Here is a 19,437-nt window from a genome sequence, read left to right as displayed (position 1 = left end):
TTTTACTAGATCTTCAGTTTCTTGCTGATTTCACACATGGAATAGCCTTCATTTCTCAGAACAAGAATAGACTGATGAGTTTCAGAAGAAAGTGCTTTGTTTCTGGACAATTTTGAGCCTGTAATCGAACTCACAAATGTTGATGCTCCAGATACTCAACTAGTCTAAAGAACACCAGTTTTATAGCTTCTTTAATCTGTACAACAGTTTTCATCCGGGCTAACATAATTGCAAAAGTGTTTTCTAATGATCAATTAGCCTTTTAAATTGATCAACCTGGATTAGCTAACACAACGTGTCATTGGAACACAGGAGTGATGGTTGCTGATAATGGGCCTCTGTACGCCTATGTAGATATTCCATTAAAAATCGTTTCCAGCTACAATAGTCATTTACAACATTAACAATGTCTACACTGTATTTCTGATCAATTTGATATTATTTTAATGGACAAAAAATGTGCTTTTCTTTCAAAAACAAGGACATTTCTATGTGACCCCAAACTGTCTCGTACACACTCAGGATGAAGGTATGGGTTATGAAGACTGGGACGGTCTCATACACACTCAGGATGAAGGTTTGGGTTTATGAAGACAGGGACGGTCTCATACACACTTAGGATAAAGGTATGGGTTATGAAGACAGGGACGGTCTCATACACACTCAGGATGAAGGTATGGGTTATGAAGACAGGGACCGTCTCGTACATACTTAGGATGAAGGTATGGTTTATGAAGACAGGGACGGTCTCGTACACACTCAGGATGAAGGTATGGGTTTATGAAGACAGGGACCGTCTCGTACATACTTAGGATGAAGGTATGGTTTATGAAGACAGGGACGGTCTCGTACACACTCAGGATGAAGGTATGGGTTTATGAAGACAGGGACCGTCTCGTACATACTTAGGATGAAGGTATGGTTTGTGAAGACAGGGACCGTCTCGTACATACTTAGGATGAAGGTATGGGTTATGAAGACAGGGACGGTCTCGTACACACTCAGGATGAAGGTATGGGTTATGAAGACAGGGACCGTCTCGTACATACTCAGGATGAAGGTATGGGTTATGAAGACAGGGACCGTCTCGTACATACTCAGGATGAAGGTATGGGTTATGAAGACAGGGACGGTCTCGTACACACTCAGGATGAAGGTATGGTTTGTGAAGACAGGGACCGTCTCGTACACACTCAGGATGAAGGTATGGGTTATGAAGACAAGGACGTGTCCATATTGCAGATGCTTATAGGACAGACACACATTACAGCCTTGATGTGACATTATCAACTATTTTCTTACATCATTAGATGTAACACTATTAGGTCATCATGCTGCTTGACTAGATGTTTGCTATCTAGCTGAATTATAGTTTCCCATTCAGATCAATAGCATAAATAAACCTATAGGCACATAAATCCATCTGTAGCCACTCTATAGGGGACCTTAACTGCAGATAAACTGAGAAGCATTTCCTTTGGTCATCGTCAAGGACAAGAGTGTATGTACCTGAAGTCTGGAATGTTTATGCTTTCTGATTGGTCGAAAACGTGCTATCTGAACAAAGACAGAAAAAAGTCTGTAAAAAAAAATGATAGATTTTTGTATATTTTTTTTTTCATTAGTCCACAGTTCCAGTTTCAAAATGTGTTGCGTGTCACCAGTCAAGTATGAATTCCAAGTATGACAGACCATTTGGGACCACTGATTTGATAGGTGGTAAACATGTAAACAAGTGAAGATATTGGACTTTCAAGAAGAAAAGCGGCATCGTCCGCATCGTGAAGATGATGTAATAATGTGATGAACAATACATCATCATTGTCACGCCCTGGTCTAAGTATTTTGTGTTTTTCTTCATGTATTGGGTCAGGCCAGGGTGTGGCATGGAGTTTTTGTATTGTGGTGTGTTTCGTCTTGGGGTTTTGGTGTGTATTATATTTGGGATTGTAGCTAGTGGGGTTATCTAGCAAAGTCTATGGCTGTCTGGAGTGGTTCTCAATCAGAGGCAGGTGCTTATCGTTGTCTCTGATTGGAACCATATTTAGGCAGCCATATTCTTTGAGTTTGTCGTGGGTGATTGTCCTGAGTGTCTTGATGTCCTTAGGCTGTGTTAGTTTGCACCAGTTAAGGCTGTTTCGGTTTTCACTACGTTTATTGTTTTGTAGAGTTTGTGTTTTGGATTCGTGTTACGTTGTGTGATTAAACATGGATCGCAATATACACGCTGCAGTTTGGTCCGACTCTCCTTCACCACATGAGAACCGTGATAATCATGATGCGGCCGGAGACACTTCACTTCTTGAATGTCCAATATCTTAACTTGTCTGGCGACACGTAGGTTGATAAAAAAACACAGTTTTAATGCAGAAGACAACATGTTTACCACCTATCAGCCCGTCTGGTGTTCAACCTTCCCAAGTTCTCTCACGTCACCCCGCTCCTCCGCTCTCTCCACTGGCTTCCAGTTCCCACAAGACCATGGTGCTTGCTCGGAGCTGTGAGGGGAACGGCACCTCAGTACCTCCAGGCTCTGATCAGGCCCTACACCCAAACAAGGGCACTGCGTTCATCCACCTCTGGCCTGCTCGCCTCCCTACCACTGAGGAAGTACAGTTCCCGCTCAGCCCAGTCAAAACTGTTCGCTGCTCTGGCCCCCAATGGTGGAACAAACTCCCTCACGACGCCAGGACAGCGGAGCCAATCACCACCTTCCGGAGACACCTGAAACCCCACCTCTTTAAGGAATACCTAGGATAGGATAAGTAATCCTTCTCACCCCCCTTTAAGATTTAGATGCACTATTGTAAAGTGGCTGTTCCACTGGATGTCATAAGGTAAATGCACCAATTTGTAAGTCGCTCTGGATAAGAGCGTCTGCTAAATGACTTAAATGTAAATGTAAATGTCTATCAAATCAGTGGTCCCAAATGGTCTGTCATACTTGGAATTCATACTTGGCTTAATGCCAACGTAAAGTTAAAATGATTATAACACGTACTCCTGAGGAACGACATCCGTTGTGTTAAGTGTTTGATATTCATGGGCTTTTAGCCTGTCATCCTAAGGGTGGAATCCAGCCAAAGCTTTAGGTTGAGTTAGGTAAAAATAGGTCCCAAGCTTTATGTCAATAGATCAACATACTTGGGAACAGAAAGTTAAAATGATGAACAGGGCTACGTCCCAAAAATGGAATCTCTATTCCCTGTTTAGGGCACTAGTTTGATCAGGGCCCCATTTAGGACAGATCTTATCAGACCAACCTACTTGGTGATGTTTAATTCTTTGGAAGAGAGAGTGCTCCACTGTGGTCTGGCTCAAACAACAGGCAGCGTAGCCTAGTGGTTAGAGCGTTGGACTAGTAACCGGAAGGTTGCGAGTTCAAACCCCCGAGCTGACAAGGTACATGTTGTTCTGCCCCTGAACAAGGTAGTTAACCCAATGTTCCCAGGCCGTCATTGAAAATAAGAATTTGTTCTTAACTGACTTGCCTGGTTAAATAAAGGTAAAATGTAAAAAAAAAAAAAAACAAGAATCTGAGTGTTGTGATCACACTAAGGACTAAAATACTATTCAGCCATTTGAGAAAGACACGTCTTCATACCGTATGATGATGTGGTAATGTGTTGATAACGATAAGTACTGTAGTGAAAGCTGTTCGACGTCAGGGCGGTTTGTTTCCGTGGCACTGCGAGGATGAGATTAGCAGAAATATTGACTGGACAGACTCTTCATCTTTCACGTTTACAAGCTTCTGTTTGTAGAAGTCCCAAATGGCATCCTATTCCCTATATAGTGGACTAGGTGGCCCTGGGCACTGGTCAAAAAGTAGTGCACTGTGTATGGAATAGGGTGTCATTTGAGACTAACCAAAGTAAGGCAAGAAGGTCAGTAAGAAAGAGAGGGAAAATAGAGAGCAGGTTATATATTGGAGAAGTGGTTATACATTAGCCAGTTCTTTACATATTCATAGATTAGTCTTTAAATAGTCCATGTGGTATCAACAACAACAACCATTTTTTACAAAATAGAAAACAAATAACTAACAGCCTATCAGAGTCTTGCGATGCCTCTACCCTCTGTTTCCAACCCTCAGAGCAAGACGGCATTAGCTTCTTATTTTTCTGCATTTTGTCACCCTGGTCTTTATAGTAATGTTAGACCTATAGTTCATCACCCTGGTCTTTATAGTAACATTAGATCTATAATCCATCACCCTGGTCTTTATAGTAATGTTAGACCTATAGTCCATATCCCATCCACCTCCTTGGCCCCTGCCTGCCCTCCTCCTCCCACCCATCTCGGGGATGGGCTCTACACTGCAGCCTCTCCTGGCTGCAGCCCCACTTAGCTCCAGTCCCAGTCCCTTTCATCTCCTCCTGTCTCCAGCTCCAGCCCCAAGTCCCTCACCTCCTGTGATCAGCCCCAGTCCCTCTCCTCTCCTCTTGTCTGTAACTTCAGCCCCTCTCCTCCTGTCTCCAGCTCCAGCTCCAGCCCCAAGTCCCTCACCTCCTGTGATCAGCCTCAGTCCCTCTCCTCTCCTCCTGTCTCCAGCTCCAATCCCTGTCCTCTCCTCCTGTCTCCAGCTCCAATCCCTGTCCTCTCCTCCTGTCTCCAGCTCCAATCCCTGTCCTCTCCTCCTGTCTCCAGCTCCAATCCCTGTCCTCTCCTCCTGTCTCCAGCTCCAATCCCTGTCCTCTCCTCCTGTCTTCAGCTCCAGCCCCAGTCCCTCTCCTCTCCTGTCTCCAGCTCCATCCCAAGTCCCTCTCCTCTCCCCCTCTCCAGCCTCATCCCAAGTCCCTCTCCTCTCCTCTCCCCCTCTCCATCTCCAGCACCAGTCCCTCTCCTCTCCAGCTCCATCCCAAATCCCTCTCCTCTCCCCCTCTCCATCTCCATCTCCAGCACCAGTCCCAATCCCTATCCTCTCCTGTTTCCAGTCCCAGTTCCTCCCCTGTCCTCTCCTCTCCAGCCCCTCTCCTCTCCAGCCCCTCTCCTATCTCCACCTCCAGCCCCAGTCCCTCTCCTGTCCTCCTCTCCTCCTCTCACACCACTGAGTGATCATTGTTTTGTTTCCCTCCACTCAGCACGGTGTGATTGATAGAGGAGGCTGAGCGGTCGGAGCCCTCGGCTGCCGTCCCGTTAACGTTCTCCTGGCGCTGACAGCACAGGATCTGCTTGAAGGTGGCGCTCATCTCCTTGTCCCGGTAGCTGTAGATGATGGGGTTCATGGCGGAGTTAAACTCAGCCAGAAGCAGGAAGAACTTCTCAAAGTCCAGGACGTTACAGTTGGCACAGAACACATCGAGGAGGAGGAGAACGAGGCCTGGAGTCCAGCACACGATGAACGCACCTGGAGGAGAAGAGAATATGTTCAATTTAAGCCTGAAAGATCAATAAGGACATAAATATATGTAGTAGAGTTTTAATGTTATTTTCTATATATTGAGAAAGGATTCAATGGAAACAGGACATGTCATGGGCAAAACCGATCTGGGCATCATAACTCTTTTTAGAGACACATCAACATGTTAGCAACTTGTCGACAACTTGTGCACCACTGACTCAGATAAAGGGACTGCTCAGTGAGGAATGGTTGGTTAGAGAATGGGACTGCTCAGTGAGGAATGGTTGGTCAGAGAATGGGACTGCTCAGTGAGGAATGGTTGGTTAGAGAATGGGACTGCTCAGTGAGGAATGGTCGGTTAGAGAATGGGACTGCTCAGTGAGGAATGGTTGGTTAGAGAATGGGACTGCTCAGTGAGGAATGGTTGGTCAGAGAATGGGACTGCTCAGTGAGGAATGGTTGGTTAGAGAATGGGACTGCTCAGTGAGGAATGGTTGGTTAGAGAATGGGACTGCTCAGTGAGGAATGGTTGGTTAGAGAATGGGACTGCTCAGTGAGGAATGGTTGGTTAGAGAATGGGACTGCTCAGTGAGGAATGGTTGGTTAGAGAATGGGACTGCTCAGTGAGGAATGGTTGGTTAGAGAATGGGACTGCTCAGTGAGGAATGGTTGGTTAGAGAATGGGACTGCTCAGTGAGGAATGGTTGGTTAGAGAATGGGACTGCTCAGTGAGGAATGGTTGGTTAGAGAATGGGACTGCTCAGTGAGGAATGGTTGGTTAGAGAATGGGACTGCTCAGTTAGGATTGGTTGGTTAGATAACGGGACTGCTCAGTGAGGAATGGTTGGTTAGAGAATGGGACTGCTCAGTGAGGATTGGTTGGTTAGAGAATGGGACTGCTCAGTTAGGATTGGTTGGTTAGAGAATGGGACTGCTCAGTGAGGAATGGTTGGTTAGAGAATGGGACTGCTCAGTTAGGATTGGTTGGTTAGAGAATGGGACTGCTCAGTGAGGAATGGTTGGTTAGAGAATGGGACTGCTCAGTGAGGATTGGTTGGTTAGAGAATGGGACTGCTCAGTTAGGATTGGTTGGTTAGAGAATGGGACTGCTCAGTGAGGATTGGTTGGTTAGAGAATGGGACTGCTCAGTGAGGAATGGTTGGTCAGAGAATGGGACTGCTCAGTGAGGATTGGTTGGTTAGAGAATGGGACTGCTCAGTTAGGATTGGTTGGTCAGAGAATGGGACTGCTCAGTTAGGATTGGTTGGTTAGAGAATGGGACTGCTCAGTGAGGATTGGTTGGTCAGAGAATGGGACTGCTCAGTTAGGATTGGTTGGTTAGAGAATGGGACTGCTCAGTGAGGATTGGTTAGAGAATGGGACTGCTCAGTGAGGATTGGTTGGTCAGAGAATGGGACTGCTCAGTTAGGATTGGTTGGTTAGAGAATGGGACTGCTCAGTGAGGATTGGTTGGTCAGAGAATGGGACTGCTCAGTTAGGATTGGTTGGTTAGAGAATGGGACTGCTCAGTGAGGATTGGTTGGTCAGAGAATGGGACTGCTCAGTTAGGATTGGTTGGTTAGAGAATGGGACTGCTCAGTGAGGATTGGTTGGTCAGAGAATGGGACTGCTCAGTTAGGATTGGTTGGTTTGAGAATGGGACTGCTCAGTGAGGAATGGTTGGTTAGAGAATGGGACTGCTCAGTGAGGAATGGTTGGTTAGAGAATGGGACTGCTCAGTGAGGATTGGTTGGTCAGAGAATGGGACTGCTCAGTTAGGATTGGTTGGTTAGAGAATGGGACTGCTCAGTGAGGAATGGTTGGTTAGAGAATGGGACTGCTCAGTGAGGAATGGTTGGTTAGAGAATGGGACTGCTCAGTGAGGATTGGTTGGTCAGAGAATGGGACTGCTCAGTTAGGATTGGTTGGTTAGAGAATGGGACTGCTCAGTGAGGAATGGTTGGTTAGAGAATGGGACTGCTCAGTGAGGAATGGTTGGTTAGAGAATGGGACTGCTCAGTGAGGATTGGTTGGTCAGAGAATGGGACTGCTCAGTTAGGATTGGTTGGTCAGAGAATGAGACTGCTCAGTGAGGAATGGTTGGTTAGAGAACGGGACTGCTCAGTGAGGATTGGTCAGAGAATAGGACTGCTCACTGAAGATTGGTCAGAGAAAGGGACTGCTCAGTGAGGATTGGTTGGTTAGAGAACGGGACAGCTCAGTGAGGAATGGTTGGACAGAGAACGGGACAGCTCAGTTAGGATTGGTTGGTTAGAGAATGGGACAGCTCAGTTAGGATTGGTTGGTTAGAGAATGGGACTGCTCAGTGAGGAATGATTGGTTAGAGAATGGGACTGCTCAGTTAGGATTGGTTGGTTAGAGAATGGGACTGCTCAGTGAGGATTGGTTGGTTAGAGAATGGGACTGCTCAGTTAGGATTGGTTGGTTAGATAATGGGACTGCTCAGTTAGGATTGGTTGGTTAGAGAATGGGACTGCTCAGTTAGGAATGGTTGGTTAGATAACGGGACTGCTCAATGAGGATTGGTTGGTTAGATAACAGGACTGCTCAGTTAGGATTGGTTGGTTAGATAACGGGACTGCTCAGTGAGGAATGGTTGGTTAGAGAATGGGACTGCTCAGTGAGGATTGGTTGGTTAGAGAATGGGACTGCTCAGTTAGGATTGGTTGGTTAGAGAATGGGACTGCTCAGTTAGGATTGGTTGGTTAGAGAATGGGACTGCTCAGTTAGGATTGGTTGGTTAGATAATGGGATTGTTCACTAAGGCCAGAAATCTCTCTGACACACTCACCCTCAAAACAAGTATTAATTGAATGACTCAGTAAGTGTAATACAACTATATGAAAGACTCAGTAAGTACAATACAACTATATGAATGACTCAGTAAGTACAATACAACTATATGAATGACTCAGTAAGTACAATACAACTATATGAATGACTCAGTAAGTACAATACAACTATATGAATGACTGCAGTAAGTACAATACAACTATATGAATGACTCAGTAAGGATGTAATACAACTATATGAAAGACTCAGTAAGTACAATACAACTATATGAATGACTCAGTAAGTACAATACAACTATATGAATGACTCAGTAAGTACAATACAACTATATGAATGACTCAGTAAGTACAATACAACTCATATGAATGACTGCAGTGAGGAGTACAATACAACTATATGAATGACTCAGTAAGTACAATACAACAATATGAATGACTCAGTAAGTACAATACAACTATATGAATGACTCAGTAAGTACAATACAACTATATGAATGACTCAGTAAGTACAATACAACTATATGAATGACTCAGTAAGTACAATACAACTATATGAATGACTCAGTAAGTACAATACAACTATATGAATGACTCAGTAAGTACAATACAACTGCTCATGAATGACTGGTCAGTAAGTACTGCTCATACAACTGACTCAGTTAGTACAATATATATGAATGACTCAGTAAGTACAATACAACTATATGAATGACTCAGTAAGTACAATACAACTATATGAATGACTCAGTAAGTGTAATACAACTATATGAAAGACTCAGTAAGTACAATACAACTATATGAATGACTCAGTAAGTACAATACAACTATATGAATGACTCAGTAAGTATAATGCATACTGTGTCTGAGTTTCAAATCTCCTCTCTAAGGGACATAATTATTCTTTGGAAACTGGAAACATACAGTATGTCTATACTACTGTATAGATATGTGATTAACCTAACATACAACCCCCCTCTTTATCTGACCAGTCTTCATCCACAGACTAAACCTTGTAGTTTACAGCCTTGTATTCCCAGTGCAGTAATGGCAGGCCTGATAAACAACCTCCCAGAACTTGTCATAAGGAGCCAGTGTATCTACATGTCTGTGTTTTCACTAACATAGTATTCGTCCCAAATCGCACCCTCTAGACTCATCGGGCTCTAGTCAAAAGTAGTGCACTATAATGGGAATAGGGTGCCAGTCCCCATAGGGCCCTTGTCTAAAGTAGTGCACTATAATGGGAATAGGGTGCAATTCCCCATAGGGCCCTTGTCTAAAGTAGTCCACTATAATGGGAATAGGGTGCAATTCCCCATAGGGCCCTTGTCTAAAGTAGTCCACTATAATGGGAATAGGGTGCCAGTCCCCATAGGGCCCTTGTCTAAAGTAGTGCACTATAAAGGGAATAGGGTGCCATTTAGGAGACTCAAAGATAGTTAGTAGCTTTCTGCTAAGTCATCTCCTTGGTGTCTCTAACTCAATATTATCTTCCTCTTATCTCTGTCTGAAGACAACAACATGCCCCCGACCTTCCTTCACAGGGCTTCACAGAGTGGGTGCCAGAGTGTGAAACACAGCAACACGGCCCCGACCTTCCTTCACAGGGCTTCACAGAGTGGGTGCCAGAGTGTGAAATACAGCAACATGCCCCTGACCTTCCTTCACAGGGCTTCACAGAGTGGGTGCCAGAGTGTGAAACACAGCAACACGGCCCCGACCTTCCTTCACAGGGCTTCACAGAGTGGGTGCCAGAGTGTGAAACACAGCAACACGGCCCCGACCTTCCTTCACAGGGCTTCACAGAGTGGGTGCCAGAGTATGAAACACAGCAACACGGCCCCGACCTTCCTTCACAGGGCTTCACAGAGTGGGTCCCAGAGTGTGAAACACAGCAACACGGACCCGACCTTCCTTCACAGGGCTTCACAGAGTGGGTGCCAGAGTGTGAAACACAGCAACACGGCCCCGACCTTCCTTCACAGGGCTTCACAGAGTGGGTGCCAGAGTGTGAAATACAGCAACATGCCCCTGACCTTCCTTCACAGGGCTTCACAGAGTGGGTGCCAGAGTGTGAAACACAGCAACACGGCCCCGACCTTCCTTCACAGGGCTTCACAGAGTGGGTGCCAGAGTGTGAAACACAGCAACACGCCCCCGACCTTCCTTCACAGGGCTTCAGAGTGGTACTTTGATCAACATGACGTTCTGATTATATCCATAATTACCAAGACAAAGACAGTCTATGATTTATATCCATGTTTTGCTGCTGAAAATCTCTGTTAAAAAAACAAAACAATATTTAGACTCCAGATGGGATTTTGTAAAAGAGCAGATATTTTGTGGAAGCTTTTCTCTGCTGTTTTCTATTCTGTGTGCAGCTGCTCAACGGGCCTGGCTCTATCTCATGCCTTAGTTATGCAGACAGACAGACAGACAGACCCACCCACAGAGAGAGAGAGAGAGAGAGACAGAGAGACAGACAGACCCACAGAGAGAGAGAGAGAGAGAGAGACAGATAGACAGACAGACCCACCCACAGAGAGAGAGAGAGAGAGAGAGAGAGAGAGAGAGAGAGAGAGAGAGGATCTGTGGAAAGGGTTCTACACGGAACCCAAATAGGGTTCTTCAAAGGTTCTCCCACGGAGTACAGCAACTTAGAGTGGGGAAATAGAAGAGCAATGTGTTTGAAACAGAACTTTATCTCTGTGCTTTAGAAAAGAAGGGTTAATTTCCTCCTGGAAAGTTGGTGTTCTATGCTGTAACCCCCCAGGGGTGATTCTATCTGCCCTGTAAATAAATATAGACTTTAAGGGCAGAAAGGCTGATGGCTGATGTTCTTGACAGCCTCTGAGCTGTGGGTTGAAAATTGAGAGAGAGAGAGGGACAGAAAGAGAGAGAGAAAGAGAGAGAGTGAGAGAGAAATAGAAAGAGTGAGATCTCCTCTCCCTTCAAAAATACTGGTTCCGGGGATGTCGTGGGAAAAGGATGGGAGCTAATTTATAACAGACGACAGGGATGAACAGAGACTATTTTAAACACAACACAACCCTAACACACCCTAGAGGAAGATAGTGTTTAAAACCTAAAACATCTCGGAGAAAAGAACCCCTAGAAACTGTCACGCTAACAGCAACACTGCTGAGATAACATTCAGCTGAAACATCATTAGCATCATCAATATCACTGTCATCATCATCATCAATAGCATCACTACCAATCACTTCCTAATCGCTCTCGTTTAGAAATGACACTGGCTAAATGGCCATGAAAAATCTGGGGCCCAGTTGAATATGACACTGGCTAACTAGATAAGTCAGTTTCAGAAGAAAATCTTATTTTCAATGACGGCCTAGGAACAGTGGGTTAACTGGTCTAGGAACAGTGGGTTACCTGCCTTGTTCAGGGGAATGACAGGTTTTTACTTTGTCAGCTCAGGGATTTAACCGTGCAACCTTTTGGTTACTAATACAACGCTCTAACCACTAGGGTACCTGGCTAAATGGCCATGATAAAGCTGGGACCCAGTTGCTAATAAAGTTGTGTTCTACTGATGACCAGGACCCATAGCTAGGACCCATAGGGTAGTGTACTACTGTTGACCAGGACCCATAGGGTAGTGTTCTACTGTTGACCAGGACCCATAGGGTAGTGTACTACTGTTGACCAGGACCCATAGGGTAGTGTACTACTGTTGACCAGGACCCATAGGGTAGTGTACTACTGTTGACCAGGACCCATAGGGTAGTGTACTACTGTTGACCAGGACCCATAGGGTAGTGTACTACTGTTGACCAGGACCCATAGGGTAGTGTACTACTGTTGACCAGGACCCATAGGGTAGTGTTCTACTGTTGACCAGGACCCATAGCTAGGACCCATAGGGTAGTGTACTACTGTTGACCAGGACGCATAGGGTAGTGCACTACTGTTGACCAGGACCCATAGGGTAGTGTTCTACTGTTGACCAGGACCCATAGGGTAGTGTTCTACTGTTGACCAGGACCCATAGGGTAGTGTTCTACTGTTGACCAGGACCCATAGGGTAGTGTTCTACTGTTGACCAGGACCCATAGGGTAGTGTTCTACTGTTGACCAGGACCCATAGGGTAGTGTACTACTGTTGACCAGGACCCATAAGGTAGTGTACTACTGTTGACCAGGACCCTTAGGGTAGTGTACTACTGTTGACCAGGACCCATAGGGTAGTGTACTACTGTTGACCAGGACTCTTAGGGTAGTGTACTACTGTTGACCAGGACCCATAGGGTAGTGTTCTACTGTTGACCAGGACCCATAGGGTAGTGTACTACTGTTGACCAGGACCCATAGGGTAGTGTACTACTGTTGACCAGGACCCATAGGGTAGTGTACTACTGTTGACCAGGACCCATAGGGTAGTGTACTACTGTTGACCAGGACCCATAGGGTAGTGTACTACTGTTGACCAGGACCCATAAGGTAGTGTACTACTGTTGACCAGGACACATAGAGTAGTGTACTACTGTTGACCAGGACCCATAGCTAGGACCCATAGGGTAGTGTACTACTGTTGACCAGGACCCATAGGGTAGTGTACTACTGTTGACCAGGACCCATAGGGTAGTGTACTACTGTTGACCAGGACCCATAGGGTAGTGTACTACTGTTGACCAGGACCCATAGGGTAGTGTACTACTGTTGACCAGGACCCATAGGGTAGTGTACTACTGTTGACCAGGACCCATAGCTAGGACCCATAGGGTAGTGTACTACTGTTGACCAGGACCCATAGGGTAGTGTTCTACTGTTGACCAGGACCCATACGGTAGTGTTCTACTGTTGACCAGGACACATAGGGTAGTGTTCTACTGTTGACCAGGACCCATAGGGTAGTGTACTACTGTTGACCAGGACCCATAGCTAGGACCCATAGGGTAGTGTACTACTGTTGACCAGGACCCATAGGGTAGTGTACTACTGTTGACCAGGACCCATAGGGTAGTGTACTACTGTTGACCAGGACCCATAGGGTAGTGTACTACTGTTGACCAGGACCCATAGGGTAGTGTACTACTGTTGACCAGGACCCATAGGGTAGTGTACTACTGTTGACCAGGACCCATAGGGTAGTGTACTACTGTTGACCAGGACCCATAGGGTAGTGCACTACTGTTGACCAGGACAGATAAGGATTAAGATCCTATTTGGAAAGAATGCTTGTCTCTGTGAGGTTTCAGTAATGGAGTCTTTGCCCTGGAGCTAATTGACCACCACACCACACTGAGCTTGTTCCGTATGTTGTCTTTGTGGTGAAAGCCACCATGTCACTTCGACAAGTGAAAAAGCCTCCACTGTGACCAAGTGTATGTTTATCAACCAGCCTGTGGCTTTTTCAGTTAGACAAACCAAAGCTCTTCACTTCTATTATAATATTGTTCCTGCCAAGTCAGCAGCTACTCTTCCTGGTGTTTATTATGGATCCCAATTAGTTCCTGGCAAGGCAGCAGCTACTCTTCCTGGGGTTTATTATGGATCCCCATTAGTTTCTGTCAAGGCAGCAGCTACTCTTCCTGGGGTTTGTTATGGATCCCCATTAGTTCCTGGCAAGGCAGCAGCTACTCTTCCTGGGGTTTATTATGGATCCCTATTCGTTCCTGTCAAGGCAACAGCTACTCTTCCTGGGGTTTGTTATGGATCCCCATTAGTTCCTGCCAAGGCAGCAGCTACTCTTCCTGGGGTTTATTATGGATCCCCATTAGTTCCTGCCAAGGCAGCAGCTACTCTTCCTGGGGTGTATTATGGATGCCCATTAGTTCTTGCCAAGGCAGCAACTACTCTTCCTGGGGTTTATTATGGATCCCCATTAGTTCCTGCCAAGGCAGCAGCTACTCTTCCTGGGGTTTATTATGGATCCCCATTAGTTCCTGCCAAGGCAGCTGCTACTCTTCCTGGGGTTTATTATGGATCCCCATTAGTTCCTGTCAAGGCAGCGGCTAATCTTCCTGGGGTTTATTATGGATCCCAATAAGTTCCTGCCAAGGCAGCAGCTACTCTTCCTGGGGTTTATTATGGATCCCCATCAGTTTCGGTCAAGGCAGCAGCTACTCTTCCTGGGGTTTGTTATGGATCTCCATTAGTTCCTGCCAAGGCAGCAGCTACTCTTCCTGGTGTTTATTATGGAACCCCATTAGTTCCTGCGAAGGCAGCAGCTACTCATTAGTTCCTGCCAAGGCAGCAGCTTCTCTTCCTGGGGTTTATTATGGATCCCCATTAGTTCCTGCCAAGGCAGCAGCTACTCTTCCTGGGGTTTATTATGGATCCCTATTAGTTTCGGTCAAGGCAGCAGCTACTCTTCCTGGGGTTTGTTATGGATCCCCATGAGTTCCTGCCAAGGCAACAGCTACTCTTCCTGGGGTGTATTATGGATCCCCATTAGTTCCTGTCAAGGCAGCAGCTACTCTTCCTGGTGTTTATTATGGAACCCCATTAGTTCCTGCCAAGGCAGCAGCTACTCCTCCTGGGGTTTGTTATGGATCCCCATTAGTTCCTGCCAAGGCAGCAGCTACTCATTAGTTCCTGCCAAGGCAGCAGCTTCTCTTCCTGGGGTTTATTATGGAACCACATTAGTTCCTGCCAAGGCAGCAGCTACTCTTCCTGGGGTTTATTATGGAACCACATTAGTTCCTGCCAAGGCAGCAGCTTCTCTTCCTGGGGTCCAAACACATTAAAGCACTTACATTACATATAAAACAAATGATAAAACAGCATCATATAACATTACTACATATCTACAATACAACATGTATAATACCACCATGCAACAATATTACAATGGACAGTACTGGTCAAAAGTTTGGAAAAACCTACTCATTCAAGGGTTTTCTTTATTTTCTACATTGATCTAGGGGCAAAGGGGGTGAATATATATGCTCGCACCACTTTTCGGATCATTTTTTTATTGCATTTTTTGAGACAAGTTATTTTATTCTTTTCACTTCACCAATTTGGACTATTTACAATGACCCCAAGCATACTTTCAAAGTTATGGCTAAAAGACAAACAAAGGCAAAGGTATTGGAGTGGCCATCACAAAGCCCTGACCTCAATCCTATAGAAAATTTGTGTCCAGAGCTGAAAAAGCGTGTGCGAGCAAGGTCCTTTACTGTTGTTCTCGTATTGGTTTGCACTTTTCGCACCAAAGTACGTTCATCTTTAGGAGACTCCTGAGCGGTATGACAGCTGTGTGGTCCCATTGTTTTTACAGATGAACGTGGTACCTTCAGGCATTTGGAAATTGCTCCCAAGGATGAACCAGACTTGTGGAAGTCTAAAAAAAAGTTTTCTGAGGTCTTGGCTGATTTCTTTTGATTTTCCCATGATGTCAAGCAAAGAGGCACTGAGTTTGAAGGTAGGTCTTGAAATACATCCACAGGTACATCTCGAATTGACTCAAATTATGTCAATCAGCCGATCAGAATCTTCTAAAGCCATGACATGATTTTCTGGAATTTTCATAGATGTTTAAAGGCATAGTCAACTTAATGTATGTACACTTCTGACCCACTGGATTTGTGAAATAGTGAAATAATCCGTTTGTAAACAATTGTTGAAAAAATGACTTGTGTCATGCACAAAGTAGATGTCCTAACTGACTTGCCAAAACCACAGTTTGTTATCAAGACATTTGTGGAGTGGTTGAAAAACTAATTTTAATGACAACATAAGTGTATGTAAACTTCCGACTTCAACTGTATCTGAAACAATGTCTTATTTATCTGAAATCATGTTGTATGTCTATTCTGTGAACGCAGAACAAATGACCTCTGCATCCCAAATGGCACCCTATTGCCTACACAGTCCACCACTGTTATCCAGGGCCCGTAGTGCACTATGTAGGAAATAGGGTCCCATTGCGGATGCAAAGAAGCCCTCCGATCCTCTGCTTGCCTCAAACCTTGGGCCAAGCCCTCACATCTCGAACCCTGGGCCAAGCCCTCACATCTTGAACCCTGGGCCAAGCCCTCACATCTCAAACCCTGGGCCAAGCCCTCACATCTTAAACCCTAGGCCAAGCCCTCACATCTTAAACCCTGGGCCAAGCCCTCACATCTTAAACCCTAGGCCAAGCCCTCACATCTTAAACCCTGGGCCAAGCCCTCACATCTTAAACCCTGGGCCAAGCCCTCACATCTTAAACCCTGGGCCAAGCCCTCACATCTTAAACCCTAGGCCAAGCCCTCACATCTTAAACCCTGGGCCAAGCCCTCACATCTTAAACCCTAGGCCAAGCCCTCACATCTTTAAACCCTGGGCCAAGCCCTCACATTTTAATCCCTGGGCCAAGCCCTCACATCTTAAACCCTGGGCCAAGCCCTCACATTTTAATCCCTAGGCCAAGCCCTCACATCTTAAACCCTAGGCCAAGCCCTCACATCTCAAACCCTGGGCCAAGCCCTCACATCTTAAACCCTAGGCCAAGCCCTCACATCTTAAACCCTAGGCCAAGCCCTCAAATCTTAAACCCTGGGCCTAGCCCTCACATCTTAAACCCTGGGCCAAGCCCTCACATCTTAAACCCTAGGCCAAGCCCTCACATCTTAAACCCTGGGCCAAGCCCTCACATCTTAAACCCTAGGCCAAGCCCTCACACATCTTAAACCCTACGCCAAGCCCTCACATCTCAAACCCTGGGCCAAGCCCTCACATCTTAAACCCTAGGCCAAGCCCTCACATCTCAAACCCTAGGCCAAGCCTTCACATCTTAAACCCTGGGCCAAGCCTTCACATCTCAAACCCTAGGCCAAGCCCTCACATCTTAAACCCTTGGCCAAGCCCTCACATCTCAAACCCTGGGCCAAGCCCTCACATCTTAAACCCTGGGCCAAGCCCTCACATCTCAAACCCTGGGCCAAGCCCTCACATCTTAAACCCTGGGCCAAGCCCTCACATCTTAAACCCTAGGCCAAGCCCTCACATCTTAAACCCTGGGCCAAGCCCTCACATCTTAAACCCTAGGCCAAGCCCTCACATCTTAAACCCTGGGCCTAGCCCTCACATCTTAAACCCTAGGCCAAGCCCTCACATCTTAAACCCTAGGCCAAGCCCTCACATCTTAAACCCTAGGCCAAGCCTTCACATCTTAAACCCTAGGCCAAGCCCTCACATCTTAAACCCTGGGCCAAGCCCTCACATCTTAAACCCTGGGCCAAGCCCTCACATCTTAAACCCTGGGCCAAGCCCTCACATCTTAAACCCTAGGCCAAGCCCTCACATCTTAAACCCTGGGCCAAGCCCTCACATCTTAAACCCTAGGCCAAGCCCTCACATCTTAAACCCTGGGCCAAGCCCTCACATCTTAAACCCTGGGCCAAGCCTTCACATCTTAAACTCTATTTAGCATGATAAAACTATCCCCAAAATCGGTCAATTTAACTAGAGATTTCCCTTTTTTCAATCCACCTCATCTTTGTCACACTTTTGCATCTGTGGTGATGCAAGGACCACTAAAGCCATACATGCCACAGAGCTTTCTGGGATAGTGACCAGAAAAAAGACATATCTTCAGGAATACATCTAAATAAACGTTTGGTGTTCACCAAAAGGCATGTGGGAGACTCCCCAAACAATTGGAAGTCGGTACTCTCGGGTAGATGAGACTAAAATATAGCTTTTTGGCAATAAAGGAAAATGCTATGTCTGTCGCAAACACCTCTCATCACCCCGAGAGTACAATCCCCACAGGGAAGCAGGGTGTTGGCAGCATCATGCTGTGGGGATGTTTTTCAATGACAGGGACTGGGAAACTGGTCAGAATTGAAGGAATGATGGAGGGCACTAAATACAGGGAAATTCTTGAGGGAAACCTGTTTCAGTCTTCGAGAGATTTGAGATTGGGAGATTTGAGACTGGTTCACCTTCCAGCAGGACAATGACCCAAAGCATACTGTTAAAGCAAGACTCGAGTGGTTTAAGGGGAAACATTTAAATGTATTGGAATGGCCTAGTCAAAGTCCAGACCTCAATCAAATTGAGAATCTGGGTTATGACTTAAAGATTGCTGAACACCAGCAGAACCCATCCAACTTGAAGGAGCTGGAGCAGTTTTGCCTTGAAGAATGGGCAAAAATCCCAGTGGCTAGATGTGCCAAGCTTATAGAGACATACCCCAAGAGACTTGCAGCTGTGACTGCTGCAAAAGGTGGCTCTACAAAGTGTTGACTTTGGGGGGAATAGTTCTGCACGCTCAAGTTTTCATTTTTTTTTGTCTTATTTCTTGTTTGTTTCACAATTTAAAATAAATCCATCTTCAAAGTGGTGGGCATGTTGTGTAAATGATACAACCCCCCCAAAATACATTCTACTTCCAGGTTTTAAGGCAACAAAATAGGAAAAATGCCAAGTGGGGAAAACACTTTCGCAAGCCACTGTATAACTTCAACAAGCATTTCTCAACGGCTGGCTATGCCTTCCTCCTGGCTACTCCAACCTCGGCCAACAGCTCCGTCCCCCCCACAGCTACTCGCCCAAGCCTCCCCAGCTTCTCTTTTACCCAAATCCAGATAGCAGATGTTCTGAAAGAGCTGCAAAACCTGGACCCGTACAAATCAGCTGGTATTGACAATCGAGACTCTCTATTTCTGAAACTATCCGCCGCCATTGTCACAACCCCTATTACCAGCCTGTTCAACCTCTCTTTCATATCGTCTGAGATCCCCAAGGATTGGAAAGCTGCCGCAGTCATCCACCTCTTCAAAGGGGGTGTCACCCTGGACCCAAACTGTTACAGACCTATATCCATCCTAACCTGCCTATCTAAGGTCTTCGAAAGCCTAGTCAACAAACAGATCACTGACCATCTCGAATCCCACCGTACCTTCTCCGCTGTGCAATCTGGTTTCCGAGCCGGTCACGGGTGTACCTCAGCCACGCTCAAGGTACTAAAAGATATCATAACCAATATCGATAAAAGACAGTACTGTGCGGCCCTCTTCATCGACCTGGCCAAGGCGTTCGACTCTGTCAATCAGCATATTCAGTAGCCTCAGTAGCCTCAGTTACTCAGTAGCCTCAGTTTTTCTAATGACTTTGCAGACAGAGTTCAGTGTGTCAAATCGGAGGGCATGTTGTCCGGTCCTCTGGCAGTCTCTATGGGGGTGCCACAGGGTTCAATTCTCGGGCCGACTCTTTTCTCTGTATATATCAATGATGTTGCTCTTGCTGCGGGCGATTCCCTGATCCACCTCTATGCAGCCGACACCATTCTGTATACTTCTGGCCCTTCCTTGGACACTGTGCTAT

At 46.0% G+C, this 19,437-nt stretch overlaps 1 protein-coding gene and 1 long non-coding RNA gene across 9 annotated transcripts in view; one reads left to right on the top strand and one right to left on the bottom strand.

Annotated features, from left to right (window-relative positions):
* Positions 1-423: 423 nt before the first annotated feature.
* Positions 424-1,255, top strand: LOC127928227 (uncharacterized). Of its 8 annotated transcripts, none has more exons than XR_008131011.1 (4): positions 424-529; positions 627-722; positions 917-1,060; positions 1,109-1,255. It is a non-coding gene; the product is annotated as an uncharacterized LOC127928227 (long non-coding RNA). The 8 variants fall into 8 exon arrangements; XR_008131008.1 differs by having other exon boundaries at positions 627-770; XR_008131014.1 differs by having other exon boundaries at positions 473-577; positions 627-819.
* A 2,655-nt stretch (positions 1,256-3,910) lies between these two features.
* LOC127928226 (lysophosphatidic acid receptor 1) overlaps positions 3,911-19,437 on the bottom strand; it is a 119,967-nt gene continuing 104,440 nt past the window's right edge. The window contains exon 3 of the mRNA XM_052515356.1: positions 3,911-5,350. Coding sequence (XP_052371316.1) covers positions 5,043-5,350 — 308 coding nt within the window. The 3' untranslated portion in view covers positions 3,911-5,042. The remainder of the gene's footprint in view (positions 5,351-19,437) is intronic.

The sequence above is a fragment of the Oncorhynchus keta genome, unplaced genomic scaffold, assembly GCF_023373465.1.
Source record: "Oncorhynchus keta strain PuntledgeMale-10-30-2019 unplaced genomic scaffold, Oket_V2 Un_scaffold_2376_pilon_pilon, whole genome shotgun sequence".
NCBI lineage: Eukaryota > Metazoa > Chordata > Actinopteri > Salmoniformes > Salmonidae > Oncorhynchus > Oncorhynchus keta.
This window is presented reverse-complemented; position numbering and strand designations above follow the sequence as displayed.